This window comes from Aquarana catesbeiana, linkage group LG02 (assembly GCF_042186555.1).
Source record: "Aquarana catesbeiana isolate 2022-GZ linkage group LG02, ASM4218655v1, whole genome shotgun sequence".
Taxonomy (NCBI): domain Eukaryota; kingdom Metazoa; phylum Chordata; class Amphibia; order Anura; family Ranidae; genus Aquarana; species Aquarana catesbeiana.
Genome location: NC_133325.1, coordinates 769422735 through 769441505, shown reverse-complemented (window position 1 = coordinate 769441505; position 18771 = coordinate 769422735). Strand labels below are relative to the sequence as shown.

The 18771-nt window shown below is 45.0% G+C and overlaps 1 protein-coding gene across 3 annotated transcripts in view; it reads left to right on the top strand.

Annotated features, from left to right (window-relative positions):
- Nucleotides 1–18771, top strand: part of ACP6 (acid phosphatase 6, lysophosphatidic) — a 96077-nt gene that overhangs the window by 23883 nt on the left and 53423 nt on the right. For all 3 annotated transcript variants that reach the window (XM_073617295.1, XM_073617294.1, XM_073617296.1), the window contains exons 3-6: nt 2195–2323; nt 7084–7214; nt 11960–12039; nt 14058–14145. In XM_073617295.1, the coding sequence (XP_073473396.1) occupies nt 2195–2323; nt 7084–7214; nt 11960–12039; nt 14058–14145 (428 nt within the window). The remainder of the gene's footprint in view (nt 1–2194; nt 2324–7083; nt 7215–11959; nt 12040–14057; nt 14146–18771) is intronic.

Sequence of the window (18771 nt, the reverse complement as noted above, 5' to 3'; positions counted from 1 at the left end):
TGTTCTAACTGTAGGGGGGATGGGCTCCCTAGAACATGACAGATCACTGTCACCTTGTTCACATGGGCATCTCCCCGTTCTGCCTCTCTGTGTCATGATTGCAGGCCACTGTCGGACATCGCTGTTTTGCGCACCCGTGCCACTTTGCTGACGTATATCAGCCTGAGCCGGTCGGCAAGTGGTTAAAGTTGCGCCCTATTAACGGCAATGGAACTCTTTTTTAATCAGTGCAACTCAAGTCGCTCCGACTTAGAAAAAGGTTCCGGCACTAATTTAGGTGCCACATCGATATGACTTGCAGTGAGTTCTGTTAAATCGTAAAGTCGTATACAAGCCACAATGAGGTCGCAGAGGGATGTCGGATTCAAAGTCACGGCATTGTGAACCTAGGCTGAAAGTGTCCTGCAAAAAAAGATGTAAGGAAGCCATTTACACTAGGCATAGCGAAAACGCAAGTTTCCGGACACTTTTTTTTTTTTTTTTTATTTTATTTTATTTTTTTTGTGTGCAACACAAAATAGGGCAGCCCATTCGCCTTTTTTGGGTGGTGAGCTTCACGTGTTCTTTTCACTGCACGTTTTGCCGCTTTTGTCTCTGGCCGTGTTTGGGATGCCATTAAAAGACAAGTATGTGTTTGTTTATTTTTATTTTTTATTTTTTTTTGTTTTTAAAGAATCATACTTGCTTAGGTGGATGCAGCATTGGTCCCCCACCGGCTCTAAGGCTGAGAACTGAACGATCAAACGCTGCCGATCACTCGGTTCCCAGGGCACCCTGGGCAGAGAGCTGGTGACTGTCAGTCACCGCTCTCTGCTCTGCCTCCCCCCCCTCATGCTCACTGGAGTGCTGAGCTTTGGAGGGGGTGGGAGCGGCCGGCTCAGGCTCTGTGGCTCGCTGAAAGGCTGAGCCGGGTGCCGGTCCAGGTATGTGGGTGTCGGGATCTTTCCCGAACCTAGGCCAGCTCTGTAACGTCCGCTGACAGCGGGCTTCAGCCTGCTGTCTGCTGAAAACAGGTCACAGGAGCAGAACGTACTGCACTCCTGTGATCCACAGAAGTACAGCCAAACAAGCTTTCCCCGTACTTCTCCTTTTAAGAATTAACTGCACTGCAAGTGCAACACACATCTTTTTTTATGCGTTTCTGTGTGCAGTCCTGGAATGCACAGGTGTGAATGGGCCTAAAGGAACCATTTACTGAGAGGAATACGGAGGCTGCCGTTGCTGTGCTCCTTTTTATGAAAATGCTAGTTGCCTGGCTCTTATGCTGATCCTCTGACTTTGTTTTCTGTCTGTGTCTCAGAAAGTAAATTGAAGTCAGGCAGCCAGGTACAGTAAGTAGCATTTTCAAAAGGAGGTGAGCAATATTTTTACTACTCAGGATTTATATGGCGATAAACAGTTTGCACAGCACTTTACAATTATAAAGGGGGACAGTATGATTAGAATACAGTTCAGTACAGAAGGAAAAGGAGGACCCTGCCCATGGACAATCATGACAATCTAAAGGGCGGGGGAGGTGGTATAAAAGGTAATGGCTGCGGGTGATGATCCGATGGAGGTGGCTGAAGTACAGTTATTAGATGGAGGTGGCCTCTGTTTTTTTTTTTTTTTTTTTTTCCCTTGAAAAAGTTTTAAAGCAGAACTCCATCCAAAAGAGGGAAAAAAAAGAATAACAAATTAAATGATAAAATAGCAAAAGCAACTTTTACTGCAATATTCACTTTCAATCAGGGATATCCCCCAAAGTACTTTTTTATGCCTCAGTCTGATGAGCAGCATCATCCAACCCACTTCCTCTGAGCCCAGGTCATTGTAGACCTGCCCAGCCTGTGACTGGACTGTAAAAGGAGAAGCAGCACAGTGATGAGCTCTGTCACCCTGCTCTCTCCTCTGAACTGATTGGCTCCTCATGCTGCTTCTTCCTCCCAAACTCCAGCTCGGCTGTACAGAAACTACAAGAGTTTGATACCAACTCAGATTCAATCCTACTGCTTGCATTAAGTAAAAATTGATTGAGTTACAGATCTGCATTAATATTATTAATAATAAGTGTAAATAAGAGTATTTTCTACCTGTTCAGCTTTACTCTTTATGAACAAACACCCGGCATCTCTTCCTAAAACCATTGATTTCTTTGGCCAGTGCCAATGTCAGAATTAGTTTGAAAATGTTTTTCTTGATGTTCTCTTTGTAGGTGGAGTGGTCACCGACTCTTCTCGAGGCTCCCGAACACACTCAGTTTAATTATACAGTCACAGATCTGGAAGGGGGACCCCGACCTCCTTCACCATTCGAAGAGCGATACCGATCTCACAAGCTCAAGGTAAAGCAATGCTGGGATTTGTAGTTCCAAGACAGATTCAACTTTTTTAAAGCTTTAGAATAGAGCAGGATGAGCCCCCAGAGACACCAAAAAGTGAGAGGAGATCTTCTCCAACGGAGGGAGTAATCACTGCAACAAGTGTCCTTATTAATAGATTCTCCTCTATATTATTTAAAGAGGAAGTAAACTCTTCCTATTTTTTTTCCGTTTTTCTTTTCTTCCCTGCAAAGTAAAGGCATAATGTGCTAGTATGCATTGCATACTAGCACATTATGGGACACTTGCCTGCAAACGAGGGCCGCGTTGTCCCCGCTGCAGGCCGCATCCTTCTTCCTTCTGGAGCCACGGACTCCGGCTCTGTGAGTGCCCGGAGCCGCGTGACGTCACTCCCATGCATGCGTGCGGGAGCCACCGGTCACGGCACTGATTTCTGAAGAAACGGCACAGGCGACTGTTCCTTCAGAGCGCATGCACCGATGACCTCATCGGCGCAGTATATAGCAAATATCTCCTAAACAGCGCACATTTAGGAGATATTTACAGTACCAATAGGTAAGCCTTGTTCTAGGCTTACCTATAGGTACGAATAACACAACCTCTTTTTTAACCACTTGACCCCCAGAGAATTTACTCCCCTTCATGACCAGGCCATTTTTTTTTCGATACGGCACTGCGTTATTTCAACTGATAATTGCACGGTTGTGCGACGCTGTACCCAAATAAAATTTGTATCCTTTTTTTTCCCACAAATAGAGATTTCTTTTGGTGGTATTTGATCACTTCTGTGATTTATTTTTTGTGCTATAAACAAAAAAAGACCGACTATTTTGGAAAAAAAAAAAAACAACCAACATTTTTTATTTTCTGCTCTAAAACATATCCAGTAAAAAAAATGAATTTCTTCATCAGTTTAGGCCAATATGTATTCTGCTACATATTTTTGGTAAAAAAAAAATCCCAATAAGCGTATATTGATTGCTTTGCGCAAATGTTATAGCGTCTACAAACTGGGATATTTTTATTAATTTACTAGTAAGGCCCCTTTCACACTGGGGCGGTTTGCAGGTCTTATTGCGCTAAAAATAGCGCCTGCAAACCGACCTAAAACTGCCGCTACTGTTTGTTCAGTGTGAAAGCTCGAGGGCTTTCACACTGAAGCGGTGCGCTGGCAGGAGAAAAAAAAAAACTCCTGCAAACCGCATCTTTGTAGCGGTGTATTCACCGCTCCTAAACCGTTCCTGCCCATTGAAATCAATGGGGCAGCGCGGCTATACCGCGGCAATACCGTGGCTATAGCCGCGCTATTCGAGCGGTTTTAACCCTTTCTTCGGCTGCCAGCGGGGGTTAAAACCGCACCGCTAGCGGCCGAATACCGCTGCAAAAACGACGGTCAAGCAGCGCTAAAAATAGCGCTGTTTTACCGCCGACGCCCCCAGTGTGAAAGGGGCCTAATGGTGGTGATTAGCGACTTTTATAGCGGGACTGCGACATTGTGGCGGACTTTCTGACACTTTGTGGGGACCAGTGACACTAATACAGTGATCGGTGCTAAAAATATGCACTGTCACTGTACTAACACCGGCTGGGAATGGGTTAACAGGGGTGATCAAAGGGTTAACTGTGTGCCTAGCCAGTGTTTTTCTATACTGTGGGAGGTGCTTTTACTAGGGGAAGAGAAGGAATTTATTCCCTGCTTTGCAGAGACACAGGATCCATCCCATCCCTGCTGACAGAATGGCGATCAGCCTTGTTTACATAGGCAGATGGCAGTTTTGTCTCTCTGACTGAGGTTTGGGGGGTTGTCAGTGGACATCGAATCTGCGGTACCCGCTGTGTATCATCACAGCAGGAGCGAGGTGTGCATCCACTCTATATAGATATATAATCTCCCTCTCCCTATCTCTCTCGATCTCTCTCTCGATCTCTCTCTCTCGATCTCTCTCTCTCGATCTCTCTCTCTCGATATCTCTCTCTCGATATCTCTCTCTCGATATCTCTCTCTCGATATCTCTCTCTCGATCTCTCTCTCTCGATCTCTCTCTCTCGATATCTCTCTCTCGATATCTCTCTCTCGATATCTCTCTCTCGATATCTCTCTCTCGATCTCTCTCTCGATCTCTCAATCTCTCGATATCTCAATCTCTCGATATCTCAATCTCTCGATATCTCAATCTCTCGATATCTCTCTCTCGATATCTCTCTCTCGATATCTCTCTCTCGATATCTCTCTCTCGATATCTCTCTCTCTCTCGATCTCTCGATATCTCTCTCTCTCGATCTCTCTCTCTCTCTCTCGATCTCTCTCTCTCTCTCTCGATCTCTCTCGATCTCTCGATCTCTCTCGATATCTCTCTCTCTCGATATCTCTCTCTCTCGATATCTCTCTCTCTCGATATCTCTCTCTCTCTCGATATCTCTCTCTCTCTCGATATCTCTCTCTCTCTCGATATCTCTCTCTCTCTCGATATCTCTCTCTCTCTCGATATCTCTCTCTCTCTCGATATCTCTCTCTCTCTCGATATCTCTCTCTCTCTCGATATCTCTCTCTCTCTCGATATCTCTCTCTCTCTCGATATCTCTCTCTCTCTCGATATCTCTCTCTCTCTCGATATCTCTCTCTCTCTCGATATCTCTCTCTCTCTCGATATCTCTCTCTCTCTCGATATCTCTCTCTCTCTCGATATCTCTCTCTCTCTCGATATCTCTCTCTCTCTCGATATCTCTCTCTCTCTCGATATCTCTCTCTCGATATCTCTCTCTCGATATCTCGATCTCGATCTCGATCTCGATCTCGATCTCTCTCTCTCTCTCGATCTCTCTCTCTCTCTCTCGATCTCTCTCTCTCTCTCTCGATCTCTCTCTCTCTCTCTCTCGATCTCTCTCTCTCGATCTCTCTCTCTCTCTCTCGATCTCTCTCTCTCTCTCTCGATCTCTCTCTCTCTCTCTCGATCTCTCTCTCTCTCTCTCGATCTCTCTCTCTCGATCTCTCTCTCTCTCTCGATCTCGATCTCTCTCTCGATCTCGATCTCTCTCTCGATCTCGATCTCTCTCTCGATCTCGATCTCTCTCTCTCTCTCGATCTCTCTCTCTCTCTCGATCTCTCTCTCTCTCTCGATCTCGATCTCTCTCTCGATCTCTCTCTCTCTCTCGAAATCTCTCTCTCTCTCGAAATCTCTCTCTCTCTCGAAATCTCTCTCAATATCTCTCTCTCTCTCTCTCTCTCGATAGATAGAGATATATATATATATATATATATATGAGAGATAGATATATATATATAGAAGGCCCTGCTCAGAAGAGCTTACAATCTAATATATATATATATATATATATATATATATATATATTACACACACACCAAAGAACAGCGCTCTAGACAGACATCTCATAATGCATCCCACCTGCTAATGGAAACAGGCGCTGGCTCTGCATGTAGGAATGAATTGAAGAACTGACTGGACGGCCGCACTCTGTTGACACCTTTTTATTGAAGACAGTTTAACATTTTTTTTAGTACAAAGACATCAGAGGCACAGGATCAATGAAAAGCTGACATGTTTCACACCACTATGGGGTGCTTGGTCATAGCTAATGTTAGTGTTTGGCTGAAGCCATTTATTATCAATCAACTGTGTTTTACTCTTTTTAAATCATAATGATAACAGAAACTACCCAAATGACCCTGATCAAAAGTTTACATACCCTGGTGATTTTGGCCACATAACACACAAGTGGACACAAAGGGGTGATGCACGTGGGGAGCGAAGGCTGGCCTGTGTAGTGCGATCCAATTAAAGAGCTACTCTAGTTCAGATTGCTGAAAAAGTAAATGCTGGTTCTGATAGAAGGATGTCAGAACACAGAGAGCTTCGCAGTTTGTTGTGTATGGGGCTTCATAGTCGCAGACCAGTCAGGGTGCCCATACTGACCCGTGTCCACAGCTAAAAGCACCTACAATGGGAAAGTGAACATCAGAACTGGACCACAGAGCAATGGGAGAAGGTGGCTTGGTCTGATGAATTTGATTCAAATTCTTTTACATCATGTGGATGGCTGGGTGCGGGTGCGTTGTTTACTCGAGGAAGAGATGGCACCATGATGCATTATGGGAAGAAGGTAAGCTGGCAGAGCCAGTTTAATGCTTTATCTAGTGGTGTCCATACCTCAATGGTTCAGGGCAAAAGGGGGACCTATTCAATAATATAATTCTTTTTGCACTTATCAAACAGACACAACAAAACGTCTTCAATAGTATATATAACAGACAAAAAAGGACCAAAAAAGGAAAGTTCATTATTTTACAGGGTTTACATGCATTTTAACTACCTGTCCTACTGCCAAATGTCTCTGGGACAGGAAGTGGGAGGAAAATTTTTTTTTGGAGACACAGACAGGAGTAACGACCATGGGTCTAACCATTGCCTACAATATCCAAAGCTTTGGCTAGAATTTTCATTAGATCTGGCGAATAACGCCAGTACTTTTAGTTAGTAGATACAAAGACGTACATTAGACTGGCGGGTGATTCGGGTTCTTGTAGATCGATGACGGCTGGATAGACATCGGCCTGTTTAATAGGGAATGCTGAGATCAGCTGAGGGGTTAGCAGGGTACAGTGGTGCATGAAGGAGCAGAGGTTAGTCATTATTATTCTGGGATCGATACCGGTGGTGAATGTGTTTCCCCCCCCCCCTTCCACCAATCAGTGACTGTATTAAACATTATTCATGTTACACATCTGTATCTTGTTTCCATCACAGGGTGGCACATTCCCAGGACAGCTCACCACAATAGGGATGCAGCAGATGTTCAGCCTTGGCGTCAGGCTCCGTAAAACCTACATGGAAGAGCAAAGTTTTCTGTCGCCAGTATTTAATCCATCAGAGGTCTAGTGAGTGCTTAAAGTGATTGTATAGTCTCGTGTTTTTTTTTTTTTTTCCTATAAAAATAACAAAAATGTTATACTTACCTGCTCTGTTGCAGTGGATTTGCACAGAGCAGCCCGAATCCTCCTCTTCTCGGGTCCCCCTTCTGTGCTCCTGGCCCCTCCCTCCTGTTCAGTGCCCCCCCCAGCTTGCTATGGGGGCACCCGAGCCGAGTCACAGCTCCCTGTGTCCATTTAGACACAGAGCCCTGACCTGGCCCTGCCCCCTCCTATCTTCTGATTGGCTAGGTGACTTTGAGTGACAGCATTGGGAGCCAATGACGCTGCTGCTGTGTCTCAGCCAATCAGGAAGGAGAGTCACGGATGGCTGAGAAACTCGTGGACCTCACTGGACAGAGAGGGACCTCAGGTAAGTGTTAGGGGGGCTGAGGGGGGCTGCTGCACACAGAAGACTTTTTATCTTAATGCATAGAATGCATTAAGATAAAAAACCTTCTGCCTTTACAACTCCTTTTAACCACTAGCCGACCATCCACCGTCGTTATACTGTGGCAGGTTGGCTCTCCTGGGCAAATCGCCGTAGCTGTACAGCGGCCCTCTAATTAGCCTTAGCAGGCGCATGCCCACCCGCCTCGTGACGTAGGAGCCGATGCTCGTGGCCGGCGGCCGTGATGTCCGCCTGGCACCTGCGATCGCTCCTGAGAGACACGGAACGGGGGATCTGTTAAAGTAAACAGACAGATCCCTGTTCTGTCAGGGAGAGGAGAGAGATCTGCTGTTCCTAGTGATTGGAAACAGCGATCTCTCTATACTCCCTGTCAGTACACCTCCCCACCCCCCCACAGTTAGGGACACCTCCCTAGGAAACACTTAACCCCTTGATCGCCCCCTAGTGTTAACCCCTTTTCTTGCCAGTGACTTTTATACAGTAATCAGTGGCTATTTTTAGCTCTGATCACTGTATAAATATCAATGGTCCCAAAAAAGTGTCAAAGTCCCGCTAAAAATCGCAGATTGCCGCCACTAGTAGTAACAAAAAAATATTAAAAATGCCATAAATCTATCCCCTTTTTTGTAGACGCTATAACTTTTGCACAAACCAATCCATATACCCTTATTGCGATTTTTTTTTTTTTTTACCAAAAATATGTAGAATATATATATTTGCCTAAACTGATGAAAAAATTTAGTTTTTAAAAAATTTTTGGATAAGCATTATAGCAAAAAGTAAAAAATATTGGTCTTTTTTCAAAATTGTCGCTCTTCTTTTATTTGTTTATAGCGCAAACAATAAAAACTGCAGAGGTGATCAAATACAAACAAAAGAAAGCTTTGTGGGAAAAAAGGACATTAATTTTGTTTGGGTACAGCATCACGTGACCGCGCAATTGTCAGTTGCCATATCGCAAAAAATGGCCTGGTCATTAAGGGGGCAAATCCTTCCGGGGCAGAAGTGATTAAAATAGTATATACATAAACACTACATCTATAGCCTGAGTAATCAGATTATATAATAGGTACTGTTACTATATGAAAATGTTCAGAAAGAGAGGTGTGCAATCTCCCTTACATTTATTAAAACTACCAATACTATGTGGTTGATTTACTAAAGGCAAATAGATGGTGCACTTTGCAAGTGCAGTTGCTCTAGAGCTTAGTAAATGAGGTAAAGCTTGACTTTACAAGAATACCCAATCGGGTGCAAAAAAAAAAACACAGAATTTTTGCTTGCACATTTATTGGATGTGTTTCACCCCACCCATTGGTAGAACCTCTATGGAGCAACACACGTCAGGGGTGTGATTTGTGGAGAAGCATAGGCAGAGGCCACTCCTTTTTTTTATACGCTACAGGGGTTGATTGGGAGAGTGGAATCCACTCTGTTTAAATGCGTGTCACTTTTCGGATGAGCGCATTAACCACTTGCCGACCGCTGCACGCCGATATGTCGGCACAATGGCAGCGGTGGGCAAATGGGCGCACCTGTACACCCCCTTTAATTGGCGGGGCTAGCGTGCGCGCGCCTGCCACGTATAGCGTGACCTAGCCTGTGGGACCGGCGGAATCTATGTCTCCCGGCGATCATGTCAAGGAGCCGCAGAACATGGTGATGCCTTTATAAACAAGGCATTTCCCCATTCTGCCTTGTGACATGACAGAGATCACTGCTCCCTGTCATCAGAAGCAGTGATCGCTGTCATGTCAGTGGTAGCCCATTCCCCCCCCCCCCACAGTTAGAATCGCTCCCTAGGACACACTTAACCCCTTGATCGCCCCCTAGTGTTTAACCCCTTCCCTGCCAGTGTCATTTACACAATAATCAGTGCATTTTTATATCACTGATCACTGTATAAATGACAATAGTCCCAAAATAGTGTCAAAAGTGTCCGATGTGACCACCTGAATGTCACAGTCACGATAAAAATCGCAGATCGCCGCCATTACTAGTAAAAAAAATAATAATAATAATAAAAATGCCATAAAACTGTTGCCTATTTTGTAGACGCTATAACTTTTGCGCGAACCAATCAATATACACTTATTGTGTGTTTGTTTTGTTTTTTTTTTTGTTTTTTACCAAAAATATGTAGAAGAATACATATCGGCCTGAACTGAGGAAAAATTTTTTATTTATATTTTTGGGGGATATTTATTATAGCAAAAAAGTAAAAAAAATTGCTTTTTTTTTTTCTTTTTTTTTAGTTAATAAAAACCGCAGAGTTGATCAAATACCATCAAAAGAAAGCTCTATTTGTGGGAAAAGAAGGACATCAATTTTGTTTGGGTGCAACATTGCAGGACTGCGCAATTGTCAGTTAAAGCAACGCAGTGCTGAATCGCAAAAAGTGCTCTGGTCAGGAAGGGGGTAAAATCATCCGGGGCTGAAGCAGTTAAGATGCCGGCACCCCGTCTCCTGAGGGTCAAGGAAAAGTCTCCTCTTCCACTTAGAGCGGCGCTTATGCTGAATGTTCCCCACTGCTGTCAGTCAAGAGGCTGGGAAATTTCCACTCAAAGATGCGGTCTAACCAGAAGCTCTTTTAAATGTTCATAAATGCCACTGCTTTTTTTAATACACCATATATCATGGGTGGTATAGCTGGAGGGCCACCCATACTATATAGTGTACTGTGTAGTAATGTGTGTAATAAACTCTGTGTAAAATGTTGTGATCATTTTCTACTCGGGCACCGACGGGGTACCACTGGGCCTCCTGTTGGTCGGCTCGGGCACACAGGAGGGACCGGACAGCAGGGGAATCAGTGCGGCGGGACGTGGGATAAATACAGAACCATGTACTGTGTCTGTGTCTCTCTCTAGTAGCTAAAAGCTGGTTTCTCCCCCATCTCCCAGCTGCTGGAGGGAGAGAAACAATGCATTGGGGATAAAGAGTGGGGGAAGGGCCTCTTCTGAATTGGGCACAGTGAGTGATTGGTACCAGTCGCTCCTGTGTCCGTTCAAAACGGAAGCAAAGAAAACTGTGTTTACTCTGCTTTAGTTTTATGAATGGACAGGAGCCTCTGTCTCATGTTCATTCACTTTCACTGTTGAGGCTACAGAGAAAGGAATTTACTCTCTGTCTCAAAGGTGCGATGTCAGGTGTGTGTTTAGATCCCAGCAGATGGGGGTGTTTACAAGCCCTAAGCTCGATGCTTCGCACACACAGCAAAGTTGACCTGACTTGTAGTGTTCCGCCCCACCCATTGGTCGCCCACACAACTAGGGTTAACCTGACTTGTGTTTCGCCCCATCCATTGGTCGCCCACGCAGCAAAGTTGACCTGACTTGTAGCGTTTCGCCCCACCCATTGGTCGCCCACACAGCAAAGTTGACCTGACTTGTAGTGTTCCGCCCCACCCAGTGGTCGCCCACACAGCTAGGGTTAACCTGACTTGTGTTTCGCCCCACCCATTGGTCGCCCACGCAGCAAAGTTGACCTGACTTGTAGCGTTTCGCCCCACCCATTGGTCGCCCACACAGCAAAGTTGACCTGACTTGTAGCAAATTGACGGGTGGAAAGCCCAACAGACACTACGCATACAAGTTAATGGAGAAGCTCCACAAACGACCCGCAACCACGTGCAATGCACATAGTTGTGACGCGTTTGTAGGCAAAAATGGGGTTAAAACGAGCAGTGAGGAGGCCTCGCATCGCTTCTTAACCGCTGTCAATAGCCTCTGGAGCACGATCCAGTTGCAGATTGGGCTTCTAAAGCAAAAGGACATTTAAATGCACATCCAAATCTACCCTTATACTTCGGCCAGTGACTTTGATTATGCGGGGATAATGCCATCAGTCTGCTGCAGGCAGGAGAAAGCTTTTCCTTAGTCTCCTTTCCCGCAGTGATTAGACTGCAACAATGTAACTTTATTACCAAGACCAACTAGATCTCTGGTGCCCAACCTGCTACCAAAGGGCTATAAGTGGCCCTTTGGAGTTTGAAGTGCCGCCCTTGGGCCCCAGCAGTCAGTAGAGGGAGCATTGATTTGTAACTGTAGTAGATTCCGGTGGTCTCATGATCCCTAGTCTCTGGCGGGCTCCGATAACATTTGTTCAGTTTCCAGCCACTCTAGTAGAATAATCTCTGATCGTTTCCTCCAGTAAGTCTTCAGTCTGTGACAGGTATGTGTAGCATTACATGTAATCAATAATATATGCAGCCCTTTGGAGACTTTAGGGGCCGCGTTTGAGGCCCCCTTTACCTTGCAAGTTGTTAACCACTAAACTAGACTATTTTCTCCTTCTGTTTCAGTGTCCGGTCCACCAATATAGTGCGCAATCTGGAGTCCACGCGGTGTTTACTAGCCGGCCTCTACCAGCAAAAGCAAGAAGGTCAGTACTTTATCGCTAGTAGTAGTTATTTACATTCAGCTGGAATTTTTCTGTAAAACATTTCACAGCTTCTCCAATCCACTTCTTCAGTTCTAATGAGTGTCAGGAAGCAACATAGGTAGTACCAACTCCTCAGACAGTGTTCCATCAGCTGCTTCCCCAGGCACTGGTTGACAGCTCATTACAGTAAAACCTTGGATTGCGAGCATAATTCATTCCAGAAACATGCTTGTAATCCAAAGCACTTGTATATCAAAGCAAACTTCCCTATAAGAAATAATGGAAACTCAAATGATTCGTTCCACAACCATTTATTTATAGGTGCTTTATAGTCCATTTAAAAAGATTATAGCAATGTGACCAGGTTGTGTAACCATAACATGTCCATCCACAAATGGAATCCTCCACAAGGGGATTAGAAGCAAAATCCAGCAGGAGCTCCAGAGTATAAAATAGAAGAGAGGCGCCTCTAAGTGTAGCAATATGTTGCTAAATGTTGTACCTTCATTAAACGTAACCATATTGCTACACTTAGAGGTGCCTCTCTTCTCTTTTATACTCAGTTGTGACGTGACGCTACTTGTATATCGAGACATCGCTTGTATATCAAGTCAAAATTTATTTAAAAATGTTGCTTGTCTTGCAAAACCAAGTTACTCTCAGTCCAAAGTTTTACTGTACCAGGAAGTGAGGTCCTACATCTATCTTCCTGGTCTGTGCGCAGGAGAGAAGAGATGCTTGGCTCCCGCTGCTCCCTTCCCAGCGACACTCGGTATGACTGCTCACAGGTGGGACAGCGGAGCCTGGTGAACATGTGGGGGGGGGGGGATCTGGCAGGCGGCACATCGCAGCAGTGGTTGTGGAAGTGATAGGCGGCATTACAGTTGCTTGTATCACTTCCACATGAAAAGCCAACCGTCGGCTTTACTGAATTGCAAACACTCCCGGCCGCTATACAGTGTGTAGAAACAACACATGTCTGCAGATCGGTTAAAGATCTGAATCCCCAGCAAGTGGTTGGGGGTTTCAGATTTTACTGCCTTGCCCCATGCTGGCTCCCTAAGGCGCCGTATAGTAATGCTGGTCCTGATCACACCCCTGTCCAGGGAGACTGTTACATTGTAACAACTTGCCGACCAGCCGCCGTCATTATACTGCAGCAGGTCGGCTTGTTCCCATGAATCTCCGTAGCTGGACGTGGGCTGGTTTTAAAGCTATAGCAGGCGCGCGCCTGCTGCACGGCGGGGGAGCTGATGCACGCAGCCGGCCAACACGATGTCCGCTGGCCAGCCGTGATCGGTCCACAGAGAGCCCGAACAGGGATCTGTCAATATAAACAAACAGATCCCCGTTCTGTAATAGTAATGGCTATACAACCGATGGATTACTTTTACAGACGGCAGAAGAGAGTCCCATTACACCCCCCCCCCCAGCCGTCAAATTTACGGGCCTCCCCCATCTGATCGGGGAGCCCGGTAAGGTGGCAACTGGTGGCATTGGCTTTTGGGCACTCAGTAAGAGGAACTGATGTTGTTCCTCCCACTGTGATGTCAGAAACCAGAAGCGACAAGGATTTTGTCACTTCTGGTTTTGTTTGGTTTGTTTACAGGCCATTGCCGTTTTGTGAGGCTGCATATCAAACCGATCTTTGATCTGCTGCTTTGGAGGTCAGAGGAGAGATCTGGGGTCTAATAGAACCCACATCTTTCCATAAAGCGGGTCTGTCATGGCCCTTGCCCTCACAAGGGATGCTATTCCCTTAGCACTAGTTTCTAAGGGACTAACACAAGGAAAATGGATGTTCCTACGAGGACAGTGAGACCGAGCACAACTGGTTTGCAAGAATCGTGAAAGAGGCCATTTGGCACAATGGCACAAGCAGTGCCAAGTTTTCAGACTGCAGGGAAGAACTTGGTGAGGTTCAAGCCTTGCCCACCAAAAAAAAAAATTTTTTGCTGATAACTGTGCATAGTTATTTGTGGTAGAGTTAGCTTGTAAAAATGTTACTTTTTGCACAGGACCTGTCACAATTGTCACGGATGAGGCCAGCAGTGAAATCCTCTACCCCAATTACCAAGGCTGCCATGAGCTCAAACATCGGACAAGGTGCGTTTGATCAATTAGCTTATTAGCAGGGGAGACGGTATTGGTGGAACTGCAGGCAAAATGTACCAACATTCATTCAGTTTGTATTTATTGAGAAATTGCACGTCTTTCTAAAGTGTTCTAGGGTTATTATCTGCAACCCATATGATATATTCCATTCCTACAGCTGTGCTGAAAGCTTCAACAGTCTAGACTCTCCATATATCTCAAGTACAAACAATTTAAAGGATCAGTCCACATAAAAATTATAAATTGGTTATAGGCGGTGTCTAGTAGGCTGAGGTACCTGCCAGTTTATTATAATTCTTGGCAACCACAGTGGCAAGCGTTCCTTAATAAGGTTCAACCTCTGTCCAGCTCACCTTTTTACACGCCTCCTGCTATAGTCCACATAGATATTTGCACTTTTCTGTGTCATTATTGAGATATGGCCCGAGCAAGGCTGCAGGCGATAGCCACTTGGCCTGCTCACGGCCCTCTTTTTCTAAAGCTGAGCTCCAGGATGAGCTTAATTTTTATTGTGAAAGTAGTTCTAAAAGTTTTTTTACCTTTTAAAGTGGATGTAAACCCAATGTCATCCTTTCTAAACTCCTGCCATAGGGGTTATCTATAAGGATATACATGCCTCCTGCATGTATCTTTACCTGTCAAATGTCTCCCCTCTGTCTGTTATGAGACCCGAAAAACTGCAGATTCTGTGGGCGGGTCTGTTGTCTGGAGCTCGGTGGGTGGAGTCGTGATGTCAGTAGACTCCCCGCCCACCTCTAGACTCCCCTTGTCAATATGTATTTTCTCCTGTGTATTTCTAACACTGAACTTCTGCTATGATCTCTAACATCCAATGAAAAGACAGGAAAGTAACCACATGACTTCAGCATGCCAAATCATGCTGAGGTGTGGAACAGCCAATCCAGGCAGAGCTGCTGAAGAAAAGAGTGGGGGAGGGAACTAAAAAATAATGCATGTCTTAGGCTAGTGTACGAGATATGTAAATCACCTGTCACTCACAGCAAGGGGGAGGATTTGACAAAGTTTTTCTCTGTTTGTCAAGATTTATCTCACTGAACAATAAAAGAGGATTGCTCAGAGATGGATTAACTCTTTGTGGCGAGACTGGGCTCAAATGATAGGAAATCTTATACTCTACATTAAGACATACAAAAAAAAAAAAATGGGTTTACATCCACTTTAATGCATTATCTGCATTAAGGTAAACCTGTTCCAGCTCACCCCTGAGCACCCCCTTATACTTACCTGACCCTGATTTCAATCCAGAGCTGGGCTCAAGTGGCTCTCTCAGAACTAACTTCTGTGTCCTGTGCTGAGTGGCTGCCCTGCTGCTTACTGAACACAGGATGCCACCCGCTCAGTATGGGCACCATTCAGAGAGTACTTTGCACTTTCTCAGTGAATGTAAAGTGTTCTCTGATTGGACAGATCAGGGTGGCTGTCCACTTTGTTCATTTAGAGGACACTTTGTGTTCATTGAGTAAATGTGTTCCCTAAATGGCGCCTGTGCAAAATGCTCAACCTCGTGTGTTCAGTGAGCAGCAGGGCAGAGAAGTAAGCCGGAAGCAAGTGGTGATCACTTGTGGTGATCACTGGAATACTGATGTCTGCTACAGTGATTTCCAGCTTCCAGGAGGATCCCACGGGTATGGTACATACATACCTAAAGTATTACTAAACCCACAACAGTAAAATCAGACTGTATATGCAGTAAAGCAGGTTTGTTAGGGCTAGTTTACACTTGCTTTAAAACATGGCATTGGATAGGCTTTGTTAAAGCTCTCTGAACACCAGTCAAAGCTCCTGTCACTAAATAAAATAGTTAGCTTACAGTCCTGTTTACACCTTACTTTTGTTTGGGGCTTCAGTGAGGCTTTGGTGGGGCTTTAAGCGAGCTTTGCCATAGGCTTCTATGGAGGCTTTGAAGCACAACTAAAGCTACATGGTGTATAATTTTTGAAGCAAAGCAAAAGCAAGGTGTAAACAGGACTGTAAACTAACCATTTAATTAGTGACAGGAGTTTTGACTGGCGTTCAGAGCGCTTTAACAAAGTCTGTCCGAAGCCTTGTTTTGAAGCAAGTGTAGACTAACCGTTAATGCAGAGTTTCTCAACTCCAGTCCTCGAGGCGCCCCAACAGGTCATGTTTTCAAGATTTCCCTCAGATGAAACGGCTGTGGTAATTACTAAGGCAGTGAAACTGACCTGTACAAAATAACGGAGAGCCTGAAAACATGACCTGTTGGGACGTCTTGAGGACTGGAGTTGAGAAACACTGCGCTAATGTGTGTTGAATCCGAAGCAAGTCTGCATTGTGTAAAAAGGCTGTTTGATCCTGTCTTCTTCCCCTTCCACTGTCCCCAATCCATCTCCTGATAAGACAGAGCCTTTGGAGTCCCTCTGCATGTGCTCAGTTTGGTGTGTATTGCAATAGTGTTTTTTTTTTTTTTTTTTTTTTTCTTGGGAGGTTGCAAGTGATCAGCAAGGGGCCAATCGGCACTGTCCAGACAGAGGGTCAGGGGTCATGCAGCCTCATAGGACAGTCCGAGTAGAATGAAAGCTCCTCCTACAAGCTTTACCCAGACACTGATAGAAGTCACAAGACTGCAATATACTGCTGATGAGAAAAGATATTTAGCCGTTTATATTTACTAAAATAATTGCATTTCCATGTCCTGTGTACTGTGGGAGATCAGATATAGTGAATGCAGGGTCCTGGGTTTAATAACACTTTAAAGCTGAACTCCAGGCACTTTTTTTTTTCCAGTGCAGTGGGGCTGTGCCTGCACTGCATGAGTTAACTGCGCGTTTTTGTTTAGAGGATTAAAAAGCAAAGATGTACCCACCTAATCCTCTGATCCTCCCAGCGCAAGACCAGTCTCTGCAGCTCCTGACCCCCCCCCGTGGTCCAGCATTCTTGTGCGGTGGACTGTTCCTGACGTCATCACGCCCATAGATTGGCTCTGGTCGTGAAGACATCAGGAACAGTCCACCGCTGAATGTGAAGGATCAGGTGAGTATAGGCATTGTGTTCACTTCTAGACAAAATAAGCAGTTAACCCACTACAGCCCCACTGCATGGGAAAATGTTTTTTTTTTTACCCAGAGTACCCAGGCTTATCCAAATCTGGAAGCCCCCTTTAACAAGTGGGCCCCTAGGTCCCGGCCTTCCCCCCACTATGTGAATGAGTATGGGTTAAATAGTGCCCATACGTAGTCACCAAAAAGCGAATAAAGACACAGCACAAATTTTTGATAATTCCTTTGCTATTAAAGTAATAGTGTCCCCGTCCCCCCCGGTGTAGATCCTTCGTCAATCACAATGCCCGCCGCCAACACCGGACCGGAAAAAAAAAAACCTCCGGCTTTGTCAAACGCTCTCGCCGACTGCCTGACATTTCTTAAGTAGTTAAGCAGCGGGAACACCCGATGACGTCAGTGGGTGACCCCCGCCCCCTTGTGACCTCATCGACCCAGCATGCCCTCCCCTTCTGTGACATCACAAGGGTGACAAGGAATTTGAATTGTTCCAAAAATTTGGAATTTGTTAGAAAACAAAAAAACATTTCGACGAAATGCGTTACTAATTCATTTGGATACATCCGAATAACCAAAAATTGGTCCGAATGTACATTTGTACCGAAACAAATTGCACATGTCTAGTTTACTCTCTCAGGCTCCTCTTCTCCATGTAAGCAGTCCCCCAAAGCTTATTCTTTTTGGTGCTTTGTCCAACGGTCGCAGCTCTGCCGTCTTCACGTACAGTGCAGGATCAGCAGTCCTGCACTGTAATCAAGGACGCCGAGGGCCTGCATACAGCTTGGAGCGTTGGAAGCAAGAGGAAAGCACCAGGTTCCAGGGAAGCGAAGGGAGGTAAGCTAAGTAAAACCTGCTTTTTTTTTTTTTTTTTTTTTTTTTTTTTTTTTTTTTAATTGGTGCCCTAGGTTAAAATGAGCATTTCACTTTGCAGTGAGGTGACAAGATTTCTGGCAAAAACCTTTTTGATTTTGCCAGAAATCTTGTCATCCTATAACTTCATGTGTTGCACTTTTAAAACCCAGTTCTAGGAAAATTTCAACTGATCCCTTGCAGTGGGGCTGTGATCGCACTGCAAGGGGTAATTGCTCATTTTGTCTAAGGGAGAGGTCACTTGATCCTCCGCTCCCCCCCCTCCGTGTCCTGGTGATGGACTGTCCCTCAGTGTCAACACTTCCGATGTAGGTCTATGGAACCTGCTTTATTATTAATGATGTCAGGATCCTAGACCGATAGAACATGGGAGAGAAGAGGCTGCAGGGAGGAGAAGAGGATCAGGTAAGTAAATCATCCATTTTTTTTTTTTTTTTTGTTCCTCATGACCTAAATCAGCATTTAACCCTTGCAGTGCCGGCACTGTCCCATTGAAAGAAGGGGTGATTCTTTAGTTGCCTGTAGTTGGGCTTTAAAGGGTTACTAAACCCAGGAGCCTACATTCGCTATATCTGGTCTCCCACAGTACACGGAAAGATAATTATTTTTAGTAAATATGAACTGATAAATACCTTTTCTCAGCAGTATATAGCAGTCTTGTGACTTCTATCAGTGTCTGGTTAAAGCTTGTAGGAGGAGTTTTCATTCT